The following is a 24,569-nucleotide window of genomic DNA, read 5'->3' as shown; positions in this document are numbered from 1 at the left end:
CCACACTATGAGGTTTGAATAATACTGTGAAATTGTTCAAACTGATGATAATTCCCTTTTAGTGTAAAAGTTGCTTGAAAAGACCATCTGAAATGTCTGCCTGTTTAGGTGGGATGGAGTTTTGGCCTGCCTGGTAAAATCACCTGGCAGTATAAATTAAGCCAATAACAGATAGTTGTCTGGTTAAATATCCCTCCCATTAGGCTCGTCCAATTATGCCCCTCACTCAGACCACTCACAGACTGTCCTAGCTAAATTATTGCTTGAGAAATGGCTCTTTGTTAAAAAGCTATTTTTGACCATTTTAATTGAAAACAGTCACAGTAAGGTTCTTAATTGTTACCCATAAATGATATTGAGATAAAAAAATGGCTGCATTGCACCTTTAACCTTAACGCAGGAATGATGTTGTTGGCAGTTGGGCACCGCGATGCTGGGTATATTGGTACATATGGTGCCTGTGTGGACCCATGTAGTTAAACATAGACTTTGATATGAAAACAGGGGAAAGTGCAAAGAGAATGACATTAACCACAGAGAGAAATCCAGGCAGTTTTAAGGGTCATAAAACAGGACTTCACACAGCGGGACACACAGCACTTCATCATTGCTGTTGTGACTCTGCACTACATTGTAGGCAGCCGCAGGCACCAGGGAAGGCAGTAACTGTAAATGGCTATCACTTAGTCTTAGGTTATCTGGCCTGCTTTTATTGTGATCTGGATGGGGAAACAATAACCCCAGTCATAAGCCTGATTCAGACTTTAGGGCCAAACGAGCCATTCAAAGCAGAGCTGTACTGGGCTGGCCTGGTTAAGCATACATCATCGTTGCTGGAACCATGCTAAAAGAGAACAAGGTGAAAAGACGGTATCTGAGCCAGCACAGTATAGTTCAGGTCGGTTCTACAGTGCCAATCAGGCAATAGTGTAGCAGGAGAAAGTTCGAGCTGTAACGGGGAATCGAACTTAACTCCTATAACGCAGAGCCAAGCATCATACGGACTATACCACAAAAGCCCAAGCCTCTGGGTAGAAGTAGTATAACGCTCACACACACTGGTTACATTAGTACTCACAAACTCACTCTACCATACGCTCACTCAGATATAGTTTATTTGAGGAGAGAAAGTAAAAAAAAAGATGAAGTCACAGAGCTTGTATCGAAATCTTTTGAGCCACCCTGTGGTTATAATGTTGAATGGCAGTCATTACCACAATGGACTAATTTATTAAAACGTTTGTTCAGAGAAAGGCAGCTGCAAAGTGCATCTGTAGAGCCCTGAGGGACTCTTGGAATGTTATTAACATTACTGAGGTCATAAACAAATATTAAAAGGGCAATCTGCTCAGAGGAAAGTAGAACTAAGCTCATTATGCATTTATAAGTTATGTTCTCTAAGAATCCATGGCTAATTATCATCAATTTAAAAAGTAAACAAATGTATGTACCAATCCTGCATTGCCCGTTTAATGTACCTAATGCTGCGTTCATAACCAAGTGGGAAGATGGTAATTACCGGTTGTGAAGTTGTAAATACCAGTTGGATACATTCAATCTGAAAGTACATCCATCATGCTTGTAAACAAATGATAATGTTTAAAAAATATATGAATAGATTTATTTGCAGAAATGTTTTGTTGTTGCATTTAACTGATCAATGTATTTTGTTGTCTGCACTACAGACTGCTATATCAGTCTGGTAATACAGGATGGTGCAGCTGTCAGTTGTCATGTTGAGTTGGATGGGATGGTGCAGCTGTCAGTTGTCATGTTGAGTTGGATGGGATGGTGCAGCTGTCAGTTGTCATGTTGAGTTGAATGGGATGGTGCAGCTGTCAGTTGTCATGTTGAGTTGAATGGGCTGGTGCAGCTGTCAGTTGTCATGTTGAGTTGGATGGGATGGTACAGCTGTCAGTTGTCATGTTGAGTTGGATGGGATGGCCCAGCTGTCAGTTGTCATGTTGAGTTGGATGGGCTGGTGCAGCTGTCAATTGTCATGTTGAGTTGGATGGGATGGTGCAGCTGTCAGTTGTCATGTTGAGTTGAATGGGCTGGTGCAGCTGTCAGTTGTCATGTTGAGTTGGATGGGCTGGTGCAGCTGTCAGTTGTCATGTTGAGTTGAATGGGATGGTGCAGCTGTCAGTTGTCATGTTGAGTTGGATGGGCTGGTGCAGCTGTCAGTTGTCATGTTGAGTTGGATGGGATGGTGCAGCTGTCAGTTGTCATGTTGAGTTGGATGGGATGGTGCAGCTGTCAGTTGTCATGTTGAGTTGGATGGGCTGGTGCAGCTGTCAGTTGTCATGTTGAGTTGGATGGGATGGTGCAGCTGTCAGTTGTCATGTTGAGTTGACCCAATCGCACTAAATCCACCAGATTAGAGGCATTAGGGATGAAACACGTTTTATTGAGAGGTGCGTAAATTGGACCATATTTCTGTCCAATCTGAGCATTTAAAATGTAATGAGTACTTTTGGGTACCGGAGAAAATGTATTGGAGAAAAATGTGAATACAGTACTTTCTTTAGGAATGTAGTGAAGTAAAAGTTGTCAAAAATATAAATAGTAAAGTACAGAAACCCCCCAAAACGATGTAAGCACTGCTTCAAATATGTAGACTTAGTTACTTTACTTCACTGACAGTAGGTCTATGCTCATGGGCTTCCCAAGTTCAGCCAGTGGTGCACAAGTTGACACAAATTCACACCTCTTTGAATGGGTGGGGCAGGATGTCCTGTAAATCATTGCGTCTGTCTAGTTAGTACACGCAGCCGGAGTTGTCAGACGCGCGCCTCCGTGCTTCATGGTGGATTACGTTATTGAAGTATGTACATTCGCGCACATGTATTAGGCTATAGAGATGTTTACGATGTAGCCTAACATATGCTGGTTTCAAGGTAACCTAATAGCGTGTATCTAGAACACACACACACACACACAAATACAGAACGCATCGAGGAAGGAGCCACGGGCTCAGGTAAGAGCACATTTCTTGTTGTTTTCTTAGAAAATGTATGTATTCATTTTCTTTTTACAGGAAAAGTAGCTAAATAGAGTATATGCTCTACACAGACTAGAATGCGTGTTAAAATTCTGATTTAAAATATATTTAGCTTTTCTTTATTAGCCTACCTGTGAACATTTTCGTTATTTTACAAGTATTTAGTGTTTAAAATGTTTAAACAAATGTGCAAGTCTAACATCTTTCACTGCACTAATAATGAGTCTCTACTAGAGCCAGAGTTGACGCCAAGAAACCTAAATGACATTATACAGTATTAGAAAACATTGAACAAGCCGTTCTTAAAAGGGAAATCTGGGATTGGTACATCCATGCATGGACTTTCCTATGAATTACATATAGCCATTCATTCTTGAAGAATTGATAAATAACTCATGAGTTTAGTTCAACTTTCCAACCCCATCAGAACCCAAAATATCGCCTCAAACATGTTTTATTCCGTTGTTTGTATACAATGGAATAAGACACTAGTGTATTTCTAACATTTACAAATGGTTCAAATATAATTGTGATCTCATGGATGGTCAGTCCATGCATCCATAGCTCCGTCAAGGAATTTGAGAGTGGTTTCATTTTTCCAGCAACATCCCTCAGCTGTTTACCAAAAAAAATGGTGGGGTAACTGCTTTGCTGCTAATAATACTAATAATTACAAATTCTCATTTACAATGACTGCCTACCCGGGAACAGTAGGTTAACTGCCTTGTTCAGGGCAGAACAGCAGGTTTTTATCTTGTCAGCTCAGGGATTCAATCCAGAAATCATTGGGTTACTGGCTCAACGCCATAACTACTTGGCTACCTGCCACCCCTGGTAGGCAGAATTGGCAGAATCTTCCATACACCCCCCCCAAAAAAATGATTAGTGAAGGTGCTGGATGCTAAATGCTAAACTTGAAAAAATGAACATATTGTTTTACTTTTCCTAATGAAAAACGAGAATCCAAGTATAACTACAGTAAAGTACACACACTGAAGGGTAAAAAAAAACATGTTTTGAGCAAAATAGTGTATTTTAGGCACAATCGTGAAATGCAAGTGTTTGCCAATTCAGTGCGTTGGTCTGATGGTGCACTCTGACGTAATTGTCATCCCGCCTTCCTTGTGGGAACAATAGAGGACCAATTCAGTGCGTTGGTCTGATGGTGCACTCTGACGTAATTGTCATCCCGCCTTCCTTGTGGGAACAATAGAGGACCAATCCAGTGCGTTGGTCTGATGGTGCACTCTGATGTAATTGTCATCCCGCCTTCCTTGTGGGAACAATAGAGAACCAATTCAGTGCGTTGGTCTGATGGTGAGCTCTGACGTAATTGTCATCCCGCCTTCCTTGTGGGGACAATAGAGAACCAATTCAGTGCGTTGGTCTGATGGTGCGCTCTGACGTAATTGTCATCCCGCCTTCCTTGTGGGAACAATAGAGAACCAATTCAGTGCGTTGGTCTGATGGTGTGCTCTGACGTAATTGTCATCCCACCTACCTTGTGGGAACAATAGAGGACCAATTCAGGGCAAAAGCGGAGAAAGACCCCCTCCCCCCACTTGTACTATGTCAGAGGAAATCAGGTGATTAAAGAGGTTCTATGGAAACTGGAGTGGGTCTTTAATGAAGGTAATCTGACCGACAGTTTAGCTTCTATTAAAGTACATTTGCATCTGACTGGAAGTGTGCAGATAGTTTGAATGAGTTTATGCGTTGCGCTCTTTCACCAAGTTGTAAAATGAACAGACACTGGCTACTCTTTGGCAAGAAACAGTATGTGAACCCTTTGGAATTACCTGGATTTCTGCATAAATTTGACATAAACTTTGATCTGGTCTTCATCTAAGTCACAACAATAGACAAACACAGTGTGCTTACAATAATTTGTTTGTTATTTGTTAATTTGTCTTGTCTATATTGAATATATAATTTAAACATTCACAGTGTAGGTTGGAAAAAGTATGTGGACCCCTAGACTAATGATTTCCCCAAAAGCTAATTGGAGTCAGGAGTCATCTAACCTGGAGTCGAATCAATGAGACCAGGTTGGAGATTTTGGTTAGAGCTGCCCTGCCCCATAAAAAACACACACAAAATTTGAGTTATTTGAGTTTGCTATTCACAAGAAGAATTGCCTGATGTGAACCATGCCTCAAACTAAATAGATGTCAGAAGACCTCAAATTAAGAATGGTTGCCTTGCATAAAGCTGGAAAGGGTTACAAAAGTATCTCTAAAAGTCAGTCCACGATAACACAAATTGTCTATAAATTGAGAAATTTCAGCATTGTTGCTACTCTCGCTAGGAGTGGCCATCCTGTAAAGATGACTGCAAGAGCACAGCGCAGAATGCTCAATGAGGTTAAGAAGAATCATAGAGTGTCAGCTAAAGACTTACGAAAATCTCTGGAAGATGCTAAAATCTCTGTTGACGAGTCTACAATACATAAAACACTCAACAAGAATGGTGTTCATGAGAAGACATCATGGAAGAAGCCACTGCTGTCCAAAAAAACATTGCTGCACATCTGAAATTTGCAAAAGAGCACCTGGATGTTCCAGCGCTACTGGCAAAATATTATGTGGACAGATTCAACTAAAGTTGTGTTGTTTGGAAGGAACACACATCACTATGTGTGGAGAAAAAAAGGCACAGTACACCAACAACTTCCAACTGTAAATTATGGTTTGGGGCTGGTTTGCTGCCTCAAGTCCTGGACAACTTGCCATCATCCACAGAAACATTTATTCTTAAGTTTATCAAGACATTTTGCAGGAGAATGTAAGGCTATCTGTCAGCCAATTGAAGCTCAACAGACGTTAGGTGATGCAAAAGGACAACCATCCAAAAGACAGAAGTACTGTGGCTTGTGAAAGTATTCACCTCCTTTGGCATTTTTCCTATTTTGTTGCCTTACAACCTGGAATTAAAATTGATTTTTGGGGGGTTTGTATCATTTGATTTACACAACATGCCTACCACTGTGAAAATGCAAAATATTTTTCATTGTGAAACAAACAAGAAATAACACAAAAAAACTGTTCTTGAGCGTGCATAATTATTCACCCCTCCCAAAGTCAAGTCTCTTGGAGTATGTCATTATAAGCTTGGCACATCTAGCCACTGGGATTTTTTGCCCATTCTTCAAGGCAAAACTGTCCAGGTCCTTCAAGTTGGATAGGTTCTGCTGGTGTACAGCAATATTTAAATCATACCACAGATTCTCAATTGGATTGAGGTCTGGGCTTTGACTAGGCCATTCCAAGACATTGACATGTTTCCCCTTAAACCACTCGAGTGTTGCTTTAGCAGTATGCATAGGGCCATTGTCCTGCTGGAAGGTGAACCTCCGTCCCAGTCTCAAATCTCTGGAGGACTGAAACAGTTTTCCCTCAATGATTTCCCTGTATTTAGCGCCATCCATCATTCCTTCAATTCTGACCAGTTTCCCAGTCCCTGCCGATGAAAAACATCCCCACAGCATGATGCTGCCACCACCATGCTTCACTGTGGGGGTGGTGTTCTCGGGGTGATGGGAGGTGTTGGGTTTGCACCAGACATAGAGTTTATGATACGTTTTTGTCTAATCTGACCAGAGTACCTTCTTCCATATGTTTGAGGAGTCTCCCACATGCCTTTTGGCGAACACCAAACGTGTTTGCTTGTAATTTTCTTTAAGCAAAGGCTATTTTCTGGCCACTTTTCTGGCCCAGCTCTGTGGAGTGTACGGCTTAAAGTGGTCTTATGGATAGATACTCCAATCTCTGCTGTGGAGCTTTGCAGCTCTTTGTTGCCTCTCTGATTAATGCTCTCCTTGCCTGGTCCATGAGTTTTGGTAGGTGGTCCTCTCTTGGCAGGTTTGTTGTGTTGCCATATTCTTTCATTTTTTTAATAACAGATTTAATGGTGCTCCATGGGATGTTCAAAGTTTTGGATATATTTTTTTAACCCAACCCTGATCTGTACCTCTCCACAATGTTGTCCCTGATCTGTTTGGTGAGCTCCTTGGTCTTCATATTTCTGCTTGCTTGGTGGTGACCCTTGCTTAGTGGTGTTGCAGACTCTTGGGCCTTTCAGAACAGGTGTATATATACTGAGATCATGTGACACTTATATTGCACACAGGTATAATTTATTTAATGAATTATGTGACTTCTGAAGGTAATTTGCACCAGATCTTATTTAGGGGCTTCATAGCAAAGGGGGTGAATACATATGCATGCGCCACTTCTCCATTTAAAATTTTTTTTTTTAATCAAGTTCTTTTTTAGAATTTCACTTCACCAAATTTGACTATTTTGTGTATGTTCATTTCATGAAATGAAAGTTTTTGCTAGTTGACGTACTGTTAGAGAGAGAGCTGGCCCAAAGTTGGCTTACATTATCTATTATTTTTTCCTCAATCAAACTCGACCTGAATTAAACAATGAAACCATCGGCAAAATGATTGAAGATTGATATTCTGATGTTTTTTCAGTGCAATGCGAGTTGTATTAGTCAGTATGTCAATGTAACGTTATTGATGTGTCAGCTAATTATCTACTTTTCACACTGACACAGTAATAAACAGCTCTAATGTTTTCGTCGGCTTCACTGTCACGGTGCACATTAGAAGTCTTGTCTGGGACGATTTCTTCATCCCACTTAAGGCTGTTGAGGTGACCATATTACCGTCACACCGGCGGTCACGAGTCATGCAGGCAGTCAAATTCCATGTGACCCTTTCGTCACAGTAATTAGGCTTCTCCAAGCTCTGATGCTGCTGATGGTCATGAGTAGCATACCAAACTTGATAACTGCCTGGTACTCAGCACTATATTGTCCCTCTAGTCACTCTGACATCAATGCAAATGTAATCGAAAATCTAATCAAACACTTCTAGCGTTTCTATTTCTATGTTGGTATTTGTATGGTTCCCAATTAGAGGCAGCTGATTATCGTTGTCTCTAATTGAGGATCATACTTAAGTTGCCCATTGTTCCCACCTGTGTTGTGGGATATTATTTTCAGTTAGTGTCTAAGTGCGCTCTGTACTGGACGTTCGTTTATTCTTTGTTGTTTTTGTTAAGTTTCACTTTGAAATAAAGTATGTGGAACTATACGCAAGCTGCGCCTTGGTCCGCTCCTGTCAACGAATGTGGCAAAGGAATATAGAGGAACAGCGATGACGCAGGAACCCGCGGCCACAGAAACCCCAAGATTTTTTGGGGGGAGGCACAAGGGGCGGTCGGCTGAGCCGAGGTGTGAGCCAGAGACCGTCTGGCAGATGATGGAGGAGTTTAATGAGGGATACCGGAGAGAGGTGTTGGTGAAGAGTATGCTGCAGCGTAGGCGTGCTGAAGAGTGTGTCTTCAGTCCGCTGCCACAGAAACCCCAATAATTTTTTGTGGGGGGCACAAGGAGCTGTCGGTCTAGCCGCGGACAGAGCCAGAGACCGTCGGGGAGGTGATGGAGCTGTTGGAGGAGAGTGAACAGAGAGAGATGTTAGTTAGGTGTATTCTGAACGGCACTCTCCCTGAAGAGCGTGTCACCAGTCCGGTGCAACCTGTGCCTGCCCCATGCACCAGGATTCCAGTGCGCCTCCCCAGCCCAGTACGCCCTGTGCCAGCTCCCCGCACTCGCCCTGAAGAGCGTGTCATCAGTCCGGTGCCACCAGTGCCGGCTCCACGCACCAGGCCTCCAGTGCACCTCTCCAGCCCGGTACATCTCGCACTCACCCTGAGGAGCGTGTCCCCTTGTCCGAAGGTTCACAGCCCGGAACCTCCAGTGACTGTCTTCAGCCTGGAACCTCCAGTGACGGTCTACGGTCCGGAGCTTCAAGTGACGGTCAACGGTCCGGAGCCTTCAAGTGACGGTCAACGGTGCGGAGCCTTCAAGTGACGGTCAACGGTCCGGAGCCTCCAAGTGACGGTCAACGGTGCGGAGCCTCCAAGTGACGGTCATCGGCCTCCAGTGCACCTCCCCAGCCCGGTCATCGGCACTCACCCTGAGGAGCCACCAGTCCGACGGTTCACAGTCCAGAGCTACGCGACACAGCCCGCCTCCAGTGACCTCCCCAGCCCAGTGACGGTCATCCGCAGCTTCACCCTGAGGTGAACGTGTCACCAGTCCGAACGGTTCACAGTCCAGAGATACCGGTCTGGAGCCTTCAGTGACGGTCAACAGCCCGGAACCTCCAGTGACGGTCTACAGCCCGGAACCTCCAGTGACGGTCTACGGTCCGGAGCTTCAAGTGACGGTGAACGGTCTGGAGCCTCCAAGTGACGGTCAACGGTCTGGAGCCTTCAGTGACGGCCAACGGTCTGGAGCCTTCAGTGACGGTCAACGGTCTGGAGCCTTCAGTGACGGCCAACGGTCTGGAGCCTTCAAGTGACGGTGAATGGTCCGGAGCCTTCAAGTGACGGTCAACGGCCCGGAGTTTGCTGCGCCGATGCGCAGTCAGGCATGGCGTCCAGTCCCGCTCCATGGCCGGAAGCCTTCCTCTGTGCCGGTGTTCAGTCCAGGCACGGCGTTCAGCCCGGCTTCAGGGCCAGATCCGCGGTCTGAGCGGGGGCTACGTCCCTCACCGGAGCTGCCACCGACGCTAGTTGCCCACCCTAACCCTCCCCATCTAGGTTTTTGCGGTCAGAGTCCGCACCTTGGGGGGGTACTGTCACGCCCTGACCATAGAGAGCCCTCGGGGTTCTCTATGGTGTTTTAGGTCAGGGTGTGGGTGTGACTAGGGGGTGTTCTAGTCTTTAATTTCTATGTTGGTGTGAGTATGGTTCCCATTTAGAGGCAGCTTATTATCGTTGTCTCTAATTGGGGATCGTACTTAATTTGCCCATTGTTCCCACCTGTGTTGTGGGATATTATTTTCAGTTAGTGTCTAAGTGCGCTGTGTACTGGTGTCGCTGAAATTTCATAATTCCTATTAATTAAATCGTTCAGTCTATTTTATAAGAATTTGTAAGATTCCTCTTTGCATAAAATAGACAGAGACCAGTCTTATCAAAATGAGATAATAGTATTTATTCTCGGAGCGCGCTGCCATGTAACCACGAACAACAGTTTATATACAAAATGTGACGTCATAGGGCATCAAATGTTCTTCCTCCTATCGACCAGGACCCAACAAAAGTTGAAAAGTTTATTCCCACCCCTTCGCTCTCTCACACCAGACACACAGTTAAATCAAGATAAAACTTCAGAAGTTTTCATCCATCACCATTCAGCAGACAGTTCCAGCTAATGGAAAACCTAAAACACACACTGCCTTATCTAAACATCCCAGAGCTAAGTTGAGTCGGTTCAACCATAGGTTATCGACCCTTTCTGCTTACTTAAAAACCCACAATTCCAGTCTTCTCCAACCTGTCTGGAATGGTATTTATTTAATTTAATTACCCCCTGTCTCATGCTCCACAACCCCTCCCTTATGAATTAATATTATTAATCAGATATAATAAAACAGATTATAATTTTCATTAGTTATAGTTCCATTTATAATGTAGATATTGTTTAGCATTATTCATAAAATTCCTAACAACTGGACGTTAGTTTTTTCTTTGTTGTTTTTGTTAAGTTTCACTTTGAAATAAAGTATGTGGAACTATATGGACGCTGTGCCTTGGTCCGCTCCTTTCGACAATGTGACAATGATGCTCAGCTTAAGAAGCAATGCCTTTTTTGCGACTTTTTCGAATCATAGTTGCACACCTCATGTCGCCTAGCCCATAGGCCATATGTTTTGTTTGAAGGTTTGTATCACAACTAAAGTGGCCAAATAGCTTCTTAAAATGAAGCACATTAATCTGCTTTACAAGGCGTGTAGAGGCTAACTGGCATGCATAAGCAGCGCATGAGTTTCACGTTTGGGGAAGATCATTTTCACCATAAAAACGCACCTTCATAATTAAAGCATTACATCCATAATCGGATTTGCGGTCACTTTTGAAAATAGTGTTTTTCCCGCTAATGGAACATTCATGCTTCTATCCTACTGTAGTGTGCGCATTGCTGCGCTTATAATGTGAAGAAATAGCCATATAGTTTATCAACATTTTAAGCTAAACTATTTCGTCAGCCACATTGTGTAAAACAGTTAGTGTATTAATTTGAGATATATCGCATCCCACAACTGTCCTGGACTATATTTTGGAATATTTATTTCTCGCACAGAATAGAATAGATCAACTTTTGTAATATGGGGATAGTAGATTGACATAGGCTAGTGCTTCTGCTGTTCGTTAGGCCTACTCATCTTGTTGGCTGACGAAAAGTAAATGTGGACAGTTCTTCCAATATGCACCTCTGAATTGGATAAGGAAGAGAGCAGTTGACCGATGTATCTGTCTTCACTTGTAGACTGTCTTCTTCATGTGAGTGAGAGGTGCTTTGGAGCGCAGCACTCAGGGAGAAAGCACAACGCTAGCCCTTGGCAATGCAGACGCCCGTGAGCAGTGTGGGTGCAATAATTGAATAATATAGATTTCTAAATGTATTTTGCAACACTTGCGCAAGTGAAGCGAGCGGTGTGGTCAGCCTGTAACATATGTGTTCACCATAGTAACCTAAGCTCATGTGGTCACATAGAAACCTAACGTATGTGTGCATTGTGCATTTTCCTTTTCAATCATGATTACATGTTTTGATTGCACTTCGACTTACGTTAGTTGAGCGCCCTCAATTTATTTTCATTATCAATATTTATTTACAGACACTGTAACTGCCACATGATTTTCTGCCCCTGTATTTCATTGAGACCACGCATACTAGGCACACATGAAACCTCTCTCCCATCTAGGAGAGGTAGGCTATTGAAGTTGAAGCAGTGAATTCTGACTGTGTGAATAATGCGAGAAATATGTGCTTTTAATACAATAGGTAGCCTAACAGCATACAAATCAGAAAGAGGATCGTTTCTAAATAATTGACCACAGTGGAGTCAGTACACAACACTATGTTCATCATATCTTAGCAGGATCAGATGGTGACAGGGGTCCTAGAAGGGTCAGACAGCCAGGGAAGACCAGTCTATGGAGCTCATGTGAATTTTGTAGTATATTCAGTGAATGACACAGTTCAATCTTGAATTGATGGGTTGACGATTGATGGCAACGAAGGAGTGGCTTCGCAAGAAGCATTTCAAGGTCCTGGGGACAGGTCAAAATCTCCAGATCTCAACCCCATAGAAAATCTTTGGTGGGAGTTGAAAGTCCGCGTTGCCCAGCAACAGCCCCAAAACGTCACTGCTCTAGAGGAGATCTGCATGGAGGAATGGGCCAAAATACCAGCAACAGTGTGTGAAATCTTGTGAAGACTTACAGAAAACGTTTGCCCTCTGTCATTGCCAACAGGGTATATAACAAACTATTGATATAAACTTTTGTTATTGACCAAATACTTATTTTCCACCATAATCTGCAAATAAATTCATAAAAAATCCTACAATGTGATTTTCTGGATTTTTTTTCTAATTTTGTCTGTCAGAGTTGAAGTGTACCTATGATGAAAATTACAGGCCTTTCATCTTTTTAAGTGGAAGAACTTGCACAATTGGTGGCTGACTAAATACTTTTTTGCCCCACTGTATGTGTATGTGACCATTAACATTTGATTTAATTAGATTTTATATATAAACTGAACAGTACCAGACCCAAAATCAAACCTTGTGGAATCCCACGTGATATGTATTTTCTCTGAGTTATATTCACCAAGGGTGACAAAAAAAACTCTCGACCAGTTAAATAGGTCCTAAACCAATGTAGAACTGGACCAGAGAGGCCAACCTCCCCTGTCTGTCCAGAAGGACATCATGGTCAACGGTGTCGAATGCAGCACTTAAATCCAATAGTACAAGGACAGAGAGCTGGTTGGCATCTGTGTTGGCTCTAAGATCATTTACCACTTTAAGTAAGGCTGTCTCTGTGCTCTGGTGGAGACGAAAACCAGATTGAAATTTTTCCAAAATACTGTTGGCACTTAAAAAATAATTTAGCTGTTTGAACACAGAGAGCAGTATTTCTGCTTGGTAGCAGACCAGAAAATGCTGGTGACCCAAGTGTTGTAAGACACGTCATGTACAGTTGAAGTCAGAAGTTTACATACACCTTAGCCAAATATTTAAACTCAGTTTTAATCCTAGTAAAAATGCCCTGTTTTAGGTCAGTTAGGATCACCACTTTATTTTAAGAATGTGAAATGTCAGAATAATAGTAGAGTGATTTATTTCAGCTTTTATTTCTTTCATCACATTCCCAGTGGGTCAGATGTTTACGTACACTCAATTAGTATTTGGTAGCATTGCCTTAAAACTGTTTCACAGACAAGCTTCCCACAATAAGTTGGGTGAATTTTGGCCAATTCCTCCTGACAGGGCTGGTGTAACTGAGTCAGGTTTGTAGGCCTCCTTGATCACACACGATTTTTCAGTTCTGCCCACACAATTTCTATAGGATTGAGGTCAGGGCTTTGTGATGGCCACTCCAATACCTTGACTTTGTTGTCATTCAGCCATTTTGCCACAACTTTGGAAGTATGCTTGGGGTCATTGTCCATTTGGAACAAACATCTGCGACCAAGCTTTAACTTCCTGACTGATGTCTTGAGATGTTGCTTCAATATATCCAAATAATTTTCTTTCCTCATGACACCATCTATTTTGTGAAGTGCACCAGTCCCTCCTGCAGCAAAGCACCACCACAACATGATGCTGCCACACCTGTGCTTCACAGTTGGGATGGTGTTCTTTGGCTTGCAAGCCTCCCCCTTTTTCCTCCAAACATAACGATGGTCATTATGACCAAACAGTAGAGGTCGACCGATTATGATTTTTCAACGCCAATACCGATACCGATTATTGGAGGACCAAAAACCGCCGATACCGATTTAATCGGCCGATTAAAAAATATATATATTTGTAATAATGACAATTACAACAATACTGATGAACACATATTTTAACTTAATATAATACTAATAAATATCAATAATACCAATAAATATCAATACAAATCATGTTCAATTTGGTTTCAATAATGCAAAAACAAATTGTTGGAGAAGAAAAAAAAGCTAACGTTTGAGTTCCTTGCTCAGAACATGAGAACATATGAAAGTTGGTGGTTCCTTTTAACATGAGACTTCAATATTCCAAGGTAAGAGGTTTTAGGTTGTAGTTAATATAGTATTTATAGGACTATTTCTCTCTATACCATTTGTATTTCATATACCTTTGACTATTGGATGTTCTTATAGGCACTATATTATTGCCAGTGTAACAGTATAGCTTCTGTCCCTCTCCTCGCCCCTACCTGGGCTCGAACCAGGAACACATCGACAACAGACACACTCGAAGCAGCGTTACCCATCGCTACACAAAAGCCGCGGCCCTTGCAGAGCAAAGGGAATAACTACTCCAAGTCTCAGAGCGAGTGACGTTTGAAACGCTATTAGCGCGCACTCCGCTAACTAGCTAGCCATTTCACATCTGTTACACCAGCCATTAGGCTGATAGGCTTGAAGTCATAAACAGCGCTGTGTTTGCGAAGAGCTGCTGGCAAAACGTACGAAAGTGCTGTTTGAATGAATGCTTATGAGCCTGCTGCTGCCTACCATCGCTCAGTCAGACTGCTCTATCAAATCATAGACTTAATTTTAATATAACACACAGAAATACGAGCCTTTGGTCATTAATATGGTCGAATCCGGAAACTATCATTTCGAAAACAAAACGTTTATTTCAGTGAAATACGGAACCGTTCCGGTGGCATCCATCAGTCTAAATATTCCTGTTACATTGCACAACCTTCAATGTTATGTCATAATTACGTACAATTGTGGCAAATTAGTTCGCAATGAGCCAGGCTGCCCAAACTGTTGCATATACCCTGACTCTGCGTGCAATGAACGCAAGAGAAGTGACACAATTTCACCTGGTTAATATTGCCTGCTAACCTGGATATCTTTTAGCTAAATATGCAGGTTTAAAAATATATACTTCTGTGTATTGATTTTAAGAAAGGCATTGGTGTTTATGGTTAGGTTCAGTCGTCCAACGACTGTGCTTTTTTTGAAAATTACGCTTTTGATAAATCATCCCCCAGTGTTGCATCGATTATAGCAGGACATGCTAGATAAACTAGTAATATCATCAACCATGTGTAGTTATAAGTAGTGATATGATTGATTGATTGTTTTTTATAAGATAAGTTTAATGCTAGCTAGCAACTTACCTTGGCTTCTACTGCATTCGCGTAACAGGCAGGCTCCTTGTGGAGTGCAACGAGAGGCAGGTGGTTATAGCGTTGGACTTGTTAACTGTATGGTTGCAAGATTGGATCCCCCTGAGCTGACAAGGTGAAAATCTGTCATTCTGGCCCTGAACAAGGCAGTTAACCTACTGTTCCTAGGCCGTCATTGAAAATAAGAATGTGTTCTTAACTGACTTGCCTAGTTAAATAAAGGTATAAAAAATAAGAAAATCGGCGCCCAAAAATACCGGTTTCCGATTGTTATGAAAACTTGAAATTGGCCCTAATTAATCGGCCATTAATCGGTCGACCTCTACCAAACAGTTCTATTTTTGTTTCATCAGACCAGAGGACGAATATCCAAAAAGTACAATCTTTGTCCCCATGTGCAGTTGCAAACCAGTCTGGCTTTTTTATTGCAGTTTTGGAGAAGTGGCTTCTTCCTTGCTGAGCAGCCTTTCAAGTTATGTTGCTATAGGACTCGTTTTACTGTGGATATAGATACTTTTGTACCCGTTTCCTCCAGCATCTTCACAAGGTCCTTTGCGGTTTTCTGGGATTGATCTGCACTTTTCGCACAAAAGTAATTTCATCTCTAGGAGACAGAATGCGTCTCCTTCCTGAGCGGTATGACGGCTGCGTGGTCCCATGGTGTTTTTAATTGCGTGCTGTTGTTTGTACAGATGAACATGGTACCTTTAGGAGTTTGGAAATTGCTCCCAAGGATGAACCAGACTTGTGGAGTTCTGAGGTCTTGGCTGTTTTATTTTTATTTTTCCATGATGTCAAGCAAAGAGGCATTGAGTTTGAAGGTAGGTGTAATGGTTTTCCTCCTCTTCGTCTGAAGAGGAGAGGCGAGAAGGATCGGAGGACCAATATGCGGCGTGGTAAGTGTCCATGGTTGTTTATTAAACACATAAACTGAACACTCTATACAAAACAATAAACACACCGTGAAAACCGAAAACAGTACCGTGTGGTGTAAGACACGAAAACAATCACCCACAAAACAACAGTGAAACCCAGGCAACCTAAGAATGATTCTCAATCAGAGACAACTAACGACACCTGCCTCTGATTGAGAACCATACTAGGCCGAACACAGAAAAACAACCTAGACACACCTAGGTACACCTCCAATTGACTCAAATTATGTCAATTAGCCTATCAGAAGCTTCTAAAGCCATGACATATTTTTTCTGGAATTTTCCAAGCTGTTTAAAGGCACAGTCAACTTAGTGAATGTAAACTTTTGACCTACTGGAATATTGATACATTGAGTTATAAGTGAAATAATCTGTCTGTAAACAATTGTTGGAAAAATGACTTGTGTCATGCACAAAGTAGATGTCCTAACTGACTTGCCAAAACTATAGTTTGTTAACAAGAAATTTGTGGAGTGGTTGAATAACGAGTTTTAATGACTCCGACCTAAGTGTATGTAAACTTCCGACCTCAACTGTATGTGTTATAGGTGACTGTATTTGATTTACATTTACAGTATTTTGTGAAACTCTCAAATATGCTGGTGTGTGATGCACTTCCTGTGATATCAGGAAGCGATTCAGTGAATCAACAACTGCACAGACTGGATAGGCCTATAGCTATTCTGGGTGGCAGGTGGTAGCCTAGCGGTTAGAGAGGCAACGGGAAGTGAGCTAGCAACTACATGGTTGCTTGTATAAAATCTTAGATGCCATTGTGCCATTGCACAAGGAACTTAACACCCCACAACAACATCTCCTCGGCACCCAGTGTGGCACCTCTCTTAAAACCTGTATATGTATGTTTGTCTTTAAAAGCAGAAGTAAATCTTTGGTTGGACCTTGTATGCAATTGACCAATAAAGTGATTTTACTAGACATGTCCAAAGCCCTCGTGACTGCAGTAAGAGAAGCACTGAAGTGAAAATTAGTGAGTCTTGAAATATGAGTCATTTATATAGTATTCTCACAGAGGGAGTTCCTTGCTTTAGCAGAACCAACAGTGGAGTCGACCATGGGGATGCAAGAGGACATAGCAGTGACCAGGACAGTGAACTTATCGACAGTCGTCAACAGAACCCTCCTGGACTCAGACTTCCGTTACACACTCTTCCCATTGTTTTACGGTGTTGTGTTCGTCCTTGGTCTGATAGCCAACAGTTACGTGCTGTTCGTGCTGCAGCGCCTGCAAGACACCAAGGCCATGGTCTTCTTCTCTTGGTCTTCTTCCTCGTAGTAGTCTGTAATCTGCTCATTGCCCGGGCCCTGCTCGCCCCAGTCCCCTACCCAGCATCGGGGCTCCAGTTCATACATACCCCGGGGGGTGAAGGACCAGGACCTGCAGATGCTGTGAGCCGTGTTGGGGGTGTTCGGGTGTTCGTGGTGTGCTTCCTCCCCCACCCTGTGGTCCAGGGTACCTGGACTCTGGCTGTACTGGAGATCAAGGAGGGCTGGGGAAGAATGGACTGGGGCCAGCGGACCAGGCAGTGGCTTAACGATGCCCACCAGGTTACCTTGATGCTGATGGGGCTCAACTGCCGCCTGGACCCTGTGGTGTACTGCTTCGCCACCAGGAAGTTCCGCCTGTACATCAAGGACAATCTGAAAAAGGTGGGGAGGAGCAAAGGATTTTCGGAAACAGCCATCACACACATTTCTATGGTGGAGTGCAAGAATGTGAGCCAGCGGCACCATAGCGAACAGCAGCAGCTGAAGGTTTAAATCTCTAGATGACATGGTATTGTAGATATTGTGTCTAATGCTAATACTGTTGTTAGTAACCACATCCTTAGGATGCTTCATTCCATCACACCCACACCTAACAATGAACACATAGTGCAGAACATGCACTCTGCTATGTAGCCTCATGTTCATTCAGACACATCACATGAACAGATGCACCACCACACAGCCCCACCCAGAGTATGGTTCCCCTCTAGATTTCCTTCCTGTAGGGATTTGTCCTGGCCACTGTGCCAGCTATAATCAGTGCTTTAAAGAATCTTTGGACCATTGATTCTTTGTTTTCACATTTCAGATGTACTGTACATTGTATCTCACACTTTGTTATTGTGACTTCAATTTAATCACGTTTCTTCCTGTTCTTCCAGTGTAATCAGAGAAGAGAAGCAGACGTTTTATAGGGAACAGGAGCTTCTATAAAGGATTGCAAAATAGCTCTACAAACTCAGTCCCAAGCCACTAGACTAGATCCTTAGATAAAATGGAGATCAAATTACATTTTAAATATCACATGCGCCGAACAGAACCGTACAGTTAATTACTTACTTACAAGCCCTTAACCAACAATAGTCCTATCACTATTGGAGCCTTCTAAATTGGTTGTTGAACAATAGCAATTAATTTAAAAAAAATCCTTGTTCTTGAGCACCTAATATGGGCATATATTCACACATAAAAATGAGGTTTTCAGGATGCTGGCTGTCCGTCAAGTTCATGCATGTTGTGATAAACTAAGCTTTGTAATGAACTGAAACTGTAATTGTGAAACTAAGAGTTGCATTGATTTTAGCTTACATGGTTTTCACCACTTATGGAATTGCAAAATGTTCATGTGTGGTGAGATGTGAAACTGTATTTGTTTTGCAATTTAATTTTGTAACATAGCAAAGACACATTCTGGGAGCTTATTTAAGTATGTGAAGCATCGCTATCCCCCTGGGCACAGATGTCAGTTCAACGTCTAGTATTGATTAACATTCGGTTGAGTTGTCAACTAACGTGAATTCAATATGAAATCAACAAATTTAAAATATATATATATTTTTTGTTGAAATTACGTGGAAACATTGATTCAACCAGTTTTTGCCTAGTGGGATTATTGTTATTGTAAAGAATAATCTTCACAATCCTTTTATGACACTGCCAGCTACTGAAATATTAACAGAGACGTGAGGGTCATGAAGTTAATAGACCTCTGGTATAAATGTTGCAGTAACTGCAACTCTATGTTTTTGATGCATTTAAAACATATTGTGTAATACGCTGTACTGCATTCTCAATGTAAATATGATTTAACAGATACATTACAGTTCAAAAGTTTGGGGTCACTTATAAATGTCCTTGTTTTTGAAAGAAAAGCTCATTTTTAATCCATTAAAATAACAACAAGTTGATTTGAAATACAGTGTAGACATTGGTAATGTTGTAAATGACTATTGTAGCTGGAAACGGCAGATTTTTTATGGAATATCTACATATTATGAGCAGCCATCACTCCTGTGTTCCAACGGCACGTTGTGTCAGCTAATCCAAGTTGATGTTGGCCTACAAGGCCAGCATCCCAGAGTCACCTCTTCATTGTTGACGTTTAATGGTTAAGGTTAGGATAAGGGTTATGTTTAAGGGTTAAAGTTAGGATAAGGGTTATGCTTAAGATTAGGGTTAAGTGCTAGTGGATAGTTGAAATGTTAGTGATATTATTGTTACAGCTACTTATTGCACAGAATGAGGGAATAATACACTTCACTGCCCTTTTTAAGAGGCTGGTAACCATGTGATGAACTTGATGACTTCTCAACCGCCAGCTACTGAAGTATTAACAGAGACGTGAGGGTTATGGAGTTAATAGACCTCTGGTATAAATGTTGCAGTAACTGTAACTCTGTGTGTGTGATGCATTCAAAACATATGGTTTAATACGCTGTACTGCATTCTCAATGTAAACATGAACAAACAGATATATTGTTATTGAAATGCCTCTTTTTTTTGTTTCACACTCGTTTTTTTATTCAAAGCTTCCATTAAAAGATTCTGACAAATATCACTATGAATGCAGACAAATTAGAAAAAGAAGACTTTTTAAACCTCTTTACTTTTTAGAGATCAAGTCTAGCTTCTCTTTAAATATTTAAAGAACTCTAACTCTCTTAAGGACAGTTCCTCTGACACAGATTAAACATAGTCCTGGATGAAAAAGCATGGTCAATAGAGTATCTGTCAAAATAGTTTTTTAGTCCATGACTATGTTTAATCTGTGTCTGGGAAACTGCCCCACAGTGTTTTACAATAAGCAAAGGAGGATTTAAGAGGAATCATCCCAAGGTGGCATAGGTATTATCCCCTGTCATGTAGGTGGGGTACAGGTCGCTGTAGGCTTGGTTGGTTTCACCACAGTTCATGTAGACTTCTCCCTCATTCCCAGCCTGGGCCTGACTCTTCCCCCTAGTGGTGACAGCAGACACATGATCAACATAGTGATCAGCATAGTGATCCGTATAGTGATCAGCTAATTCTAATCTCATACACAGGAAGACAAATGTAAAACACACAAATATAATTTGTTCATCATGCTCTTACTTTGGTGCTTTTGCAGGTCCAGTATATCCTGGAAGTACATGGAAAATAATAATATAAATAATAATAATAATATATGCCATTTAGCAGACGCTTTTATCCAAAGCGACTTACAGTCATGTGTGCATACATTCTACGTATGGGTGGTCCCGGGGATCGAACCAACTGAGCTACAGAAGGACATCACAGTACATCAAACCAACACTCACAATGTCTGAATGAACATTGTAGGCTTTTCAGAAACCTACTAGAGTTCTACACATTACTTCCTGTAACTACAGTAGCCAACATGTTATAATTATAACTGCAGTATAGCTGAAGACTTGGCAGAACTGTTGATACAGTGCAGTACACTTGACAGTGTCACTCACCTTTGGCCGGTGCACTATTGGTGGCCAAGGTCTCTTGACCGGCCTTCTCTTTGGCCCGCTGCCTCCAGAGCCACAGCAGCAACAAGGTCAGTAAGACCCCGGCAATGAGAACCAGCACCAACCCTACCACTCCTGCATGCACACTGCCTAAGGGGAGAGGAGGAACAGTCAAATGAATGGCATTGACATTGATGTGCCACAGGCTTACACTAAAATCTTAAGCTTTACAAACCTATGCTATAAAGTACTACTGTGCATCAAATATTGATTACATACATTGAACAGCAGGGTTCGACAACATAAAACTATTGATAAATGCAATCCAAAGTTATAAAAACAGAATAATGACATGGCAATGTGAGAGGCACCATCTCAGTACATTATCTTTTCTTTTGGTACATTGTCACTATCACACCACCATTAACACACATCATCGTCATCAGCTCAGTTCTCTACTAATGGAACAAATCTCATTATCGTTCATCATTTCCTCAAACTGAGCTGTTCCCCCATCTTGAGCTGAGAGAAAGCTAAATGTGTTGGACTCATATGAGAAATAAGGTGGATGTTGTGATTGATGAGTAGATTACCAGTCATGGGGAAGTAGACGATATAGACTGTGTGGGAGGGGCTTTGTTGCTGCTGCGTCAGGGAAGAGATGTTGCTGTAAGCCTGGCAAAAGTACTGCCCACTCTCACTTGCCATGCTCAGGGTCAGCTCTCGCCCCATGTCCACCTCTTGCCACCCATCCTGCTCGTCCAACCTGCTCCAGCTCCAGATGACAGAGGGGGGGTGGGAGGTGGCCTGACAGTACAGGGTGACACTCTGCCCCTCCATGGTGACCAAGTCCTTGGGCGTGGATGACACCCACACATTGGAGAGTCTCTCTAGAGAGAGGAGGGAACATGATAAACTACTTTGTGTTACTCAAATAAATACAGATTACAGATCCAGACTAAATTCTTAGAAAAAGGTTTCGAAAGGGTTCTTTGCCTGTCCGCATAGGAGAACCCATTTTGGTTCCAGGTAGAACCCTTTTTGATTCCAGGTAGGATTGTAGAAGGATATAATAGAGTGGGAGAGGGGGGTGTAGATTGTAGAAGGATAGAATAGAGTGGGAGAGGGGGTGTGGATTGTAGAAGGATAGAATAGAGTGGGAGAGGGGGGAGTAGATTGTAGAAGGATAGAATAGAGTGGGAGAGGGGGGAGTAGATTGTAGAAGGATAGAATAGAGTAGGATAGGGGGTGTAGATTGTAGAAGGATAGAATAGTGTGAGAGGGGCGTGTAGATTGTAGAAGGATAGAATAGAGTGTGAGAGGGGGGAGTAGATTGTAGAAGGATGGAATAGAGGGAGGGGGGTGTTGAAGGGTGGAAGCAGACAGACTACAATGCTGCTGGGTCATTATTCTAGCCGGGGGGCTGTTACTATAAACACTGACATAACTGTGCTGGGTTCTGCTCCGGTGAAAAACAAGTCAAAATAATTCAGCCTGGCTGAACTACTTAACTCTCCCTGCCTGCTATGCTTCTGTCGTCTTATTGATTTTCCAACAGGCAGCATTAACTGCAGTCCCTGACATATCTTTGTGTCTCTACATGAGTAGGGTTTTCTCGCATAAGTCCAGGAAGCTATTTGGCGTTGCCTTGGTGTTGGCTGTGTTTGTTCCCCTGGGACAGGAATATAATTAGTGGGTGAAAAAAGTTGAAAAACACAATCCCCTATTCTAGCATCCACAAACATGCCATGACAATTAACCATTTGTTTCGTGATAACTATGAAGTTAACGGGAGTTTTATGATTTAAAATAACTTCCAGTCACGTACCTACCACAGTCAGGTTTACTGCATTGCTGTCGTACCTTGTTCCATTGTAATAACCTGAACACTTGTATTCTCCAGAGTCCTTAGTGGTGACAATTCGAGTCAGAGAGTTGTTGTTAATATTCATAGCTGTCCATGTGGTCTGGTTCAGACGGTACCAGGTGTATTTGTTCACAACAAATGATACCATACAAAACATTTTGACGGTCTGACCAGCAGGCATGACCGGTGCTCCAATCTGGAAGATCAATTTGGTCCATTGGCTCCCCTGGAGAAAACCTGTCAAAAGAGACAGAGACAATGGTCAGAGAAGGCAATTAAAAAGCCCTGCTTGTAAATGGAACACTTGCTATACGAAATAGACACTTTTAGCCTTAACTACAGTGTACTCACCAACTGGTGACGCAATGTATATTTTAATGGTTAGTGTTGGCAGATTCATTTGTTGTGATGACTGTAATCATTTAAAGGTACAAATCCTAATTTGAGATCCATGCACTTCGACTTTTGCGTAAATGATGTAAATGGATGGTAAATGCAAAAAACATTGAGTTACGGGTGCAGATCTCCAGTTAGGATTCAGCCCTAATACAGTACATACTTAATATTAACCAATATACAGTAGAACATAATGAGAGGTCTTACCTGGTTTAACAAACAAACAGAGCAGAAGAAAAAGAAGTTGCATGTTTAGTAGCTGTAGTTTTTACGTTGACGACTGATATGATGACACTCTGGACCTGTATGTTTAAGGTGTTGTGCTTTACTCTGTCATAAAGTCCTGATGGGGGAAGTTTAAAATGGGAAACATAAGGGACAGGAACTTTGAGCTTCCTCCTGACTGTCAATCTGTTAACAGAGTTTCATCCTCGGGTTGAACTGGAACAATATTGTTGCATGTCTACGGTTTAGATAACCTTTCTGTTTATATCTGTCCAAGCAGCTTTGTTGCATGTCTACGGTTTAGATAACCTTTCTGTTTATATCTGTCCAAGCAGCTTTGTTTCTCCACATCTCTACTATCTGTTCTCAATGATTTAGTAATAACTCACTACAACTCAACTCACTCTAATCTCTTCAGGCCTCTGTGAGTTGCCATTTCATTTACCTCACAAAGCTTGGCCAACTTCAATCTCACCCTGAACTTTATTAGCTAGGTTCCATGTTATCTACTGTGACAACAGAAATACTGAGCGCTAATGACATGTTCCCCTTCAGAAAGAGTATACTCTATCGTGGGCTGGGGTAGAGGTTACATATAGGCTCCATCCCAAATTGCACCCAATTCCCTATAAAAATTATTCATACCCCTTTGCTTATTCCACATTTTTTTGTGTTACAGCCTGAATTTAAAATTGATTCCCACCGTTGGGGTGATACTTTGTAGAATAACCTTTGTCTTTTTGGGTAATTCTCTAAGAGCTTTCCAAACATTGATTGTGCAACATTTGCAAATTATTCTTTCCAACATTCCTCAAGCTCTGTCAAATTGGATGTTGATCATTGCTAGACAACCATTTTCAGGTCTTCCCATAGGTTGTCAAGTAGATTTAACCTGTTAAGCCCACCCGACACGCAGGCGTCTCATCAAGCCATCTGGAAATGCAAATGCACTACGCTAAATGCTAATAGCACTCGTTAAAACTCAAACGTTCATTAAAACACACATGCAGGGTACTGAATTAAAGCTACACTCGTTGTGAATCCAGCCAACAAGTCAGATTTTTAAAATGCTTTTCGGCGAAAGCATGAGAAGCTATTATCTGATAGCATGCAACACCCCGAAATACCCGAAGGTAACATTCAAAGCTAATGAATGTTTTATATTTTATTTCTGCGTTT

At 42.0% G+C, this 24,569-nt stretch overlaps 2 protein-coding genes across 3 annotated transcripts; one reads left to right on the top strand and one right to left on the bottom strand.

Moving 5' to 3' along the window:
- The first annotated feature begins 17,120 nt into the window (after window positions 1-17,120).
- Window positions 17,121-19,461, top strand: LOC118362017 (platelet-activating factor receptor-like). The gene has a single exon (XM_035742232.2). The coding sequence runs from the start codon at window positions 17,163-17,165 to the stop codon at window positions 17,937-17,939; it is 777 nt and encodes a 258-aa protein (XP_035598125.1). The 5' UTR covers window positions 17,121-17,162; the 3' UTR covers window positions 17,940-19,461.
- A 493-nt stretch (window positions 19,462-19,954) lies between these two features.
- Window positions 19,955-23,480, bottom strand: LOC127913578 (CXADR-like membrane protein). 2 transcript variants are annotated; one of them, XM_052485868.1, is made up of 6 exons: window positions 23,373-23,480; window positions 22,731-23,006; window positions 21,496-21,792; window positions 20,906-21,052; window positions 20,538-20,565; window positions 19,956-20,402 (listed from the first exon to the last, which is right to left on the bottom strand). In XM_052485868.1, exons 1-6 carry the CDS (start codon window positions 23,413-23,415, stop codon window positions 20,273-20,275), a joined length of 921 nt encoding a protein of 306 aa, XP_052341828.1. In that variant the 5' UTR covers window positions 23,416-23,480; the 3' UTR covers window positions 19,956-20,272. The 2 variants fall into 2 exon arrangements, with proteins under 2 accessions (XP_052341829.1, XP_052341828.1); XM_052485869.1 differs by lacking the exon at window positions 23,373-23,480 and having other exon boundaries at window positions 19,955-20,402; window positions 22,766-22,880.
- Window positions 23,481-24,569: the final 1,089 nt, after the last annotated feature.

Source organism: Oncorhynchus keta, chromosome 29 (genome assembly GCF_023373465.1).
Source record: "Oncorhynchus keta strain PuntledgeMale-10-30-2019 chromosome 29, Oket_V2, whole genome shotgun sequence".
Taxonomy (NCBI): Eukaryota; Metazoa; Chordata; class Actinopteri; order Salmoniformes; family Salmonidae; genus Oncorhynchus; species Oncorhynchus keta.
The sequence above is the reverse complement of the archived record's forward strand: the minus strand, read 5'-3'. Positions and strand labels throughout refer to the sequence as shown.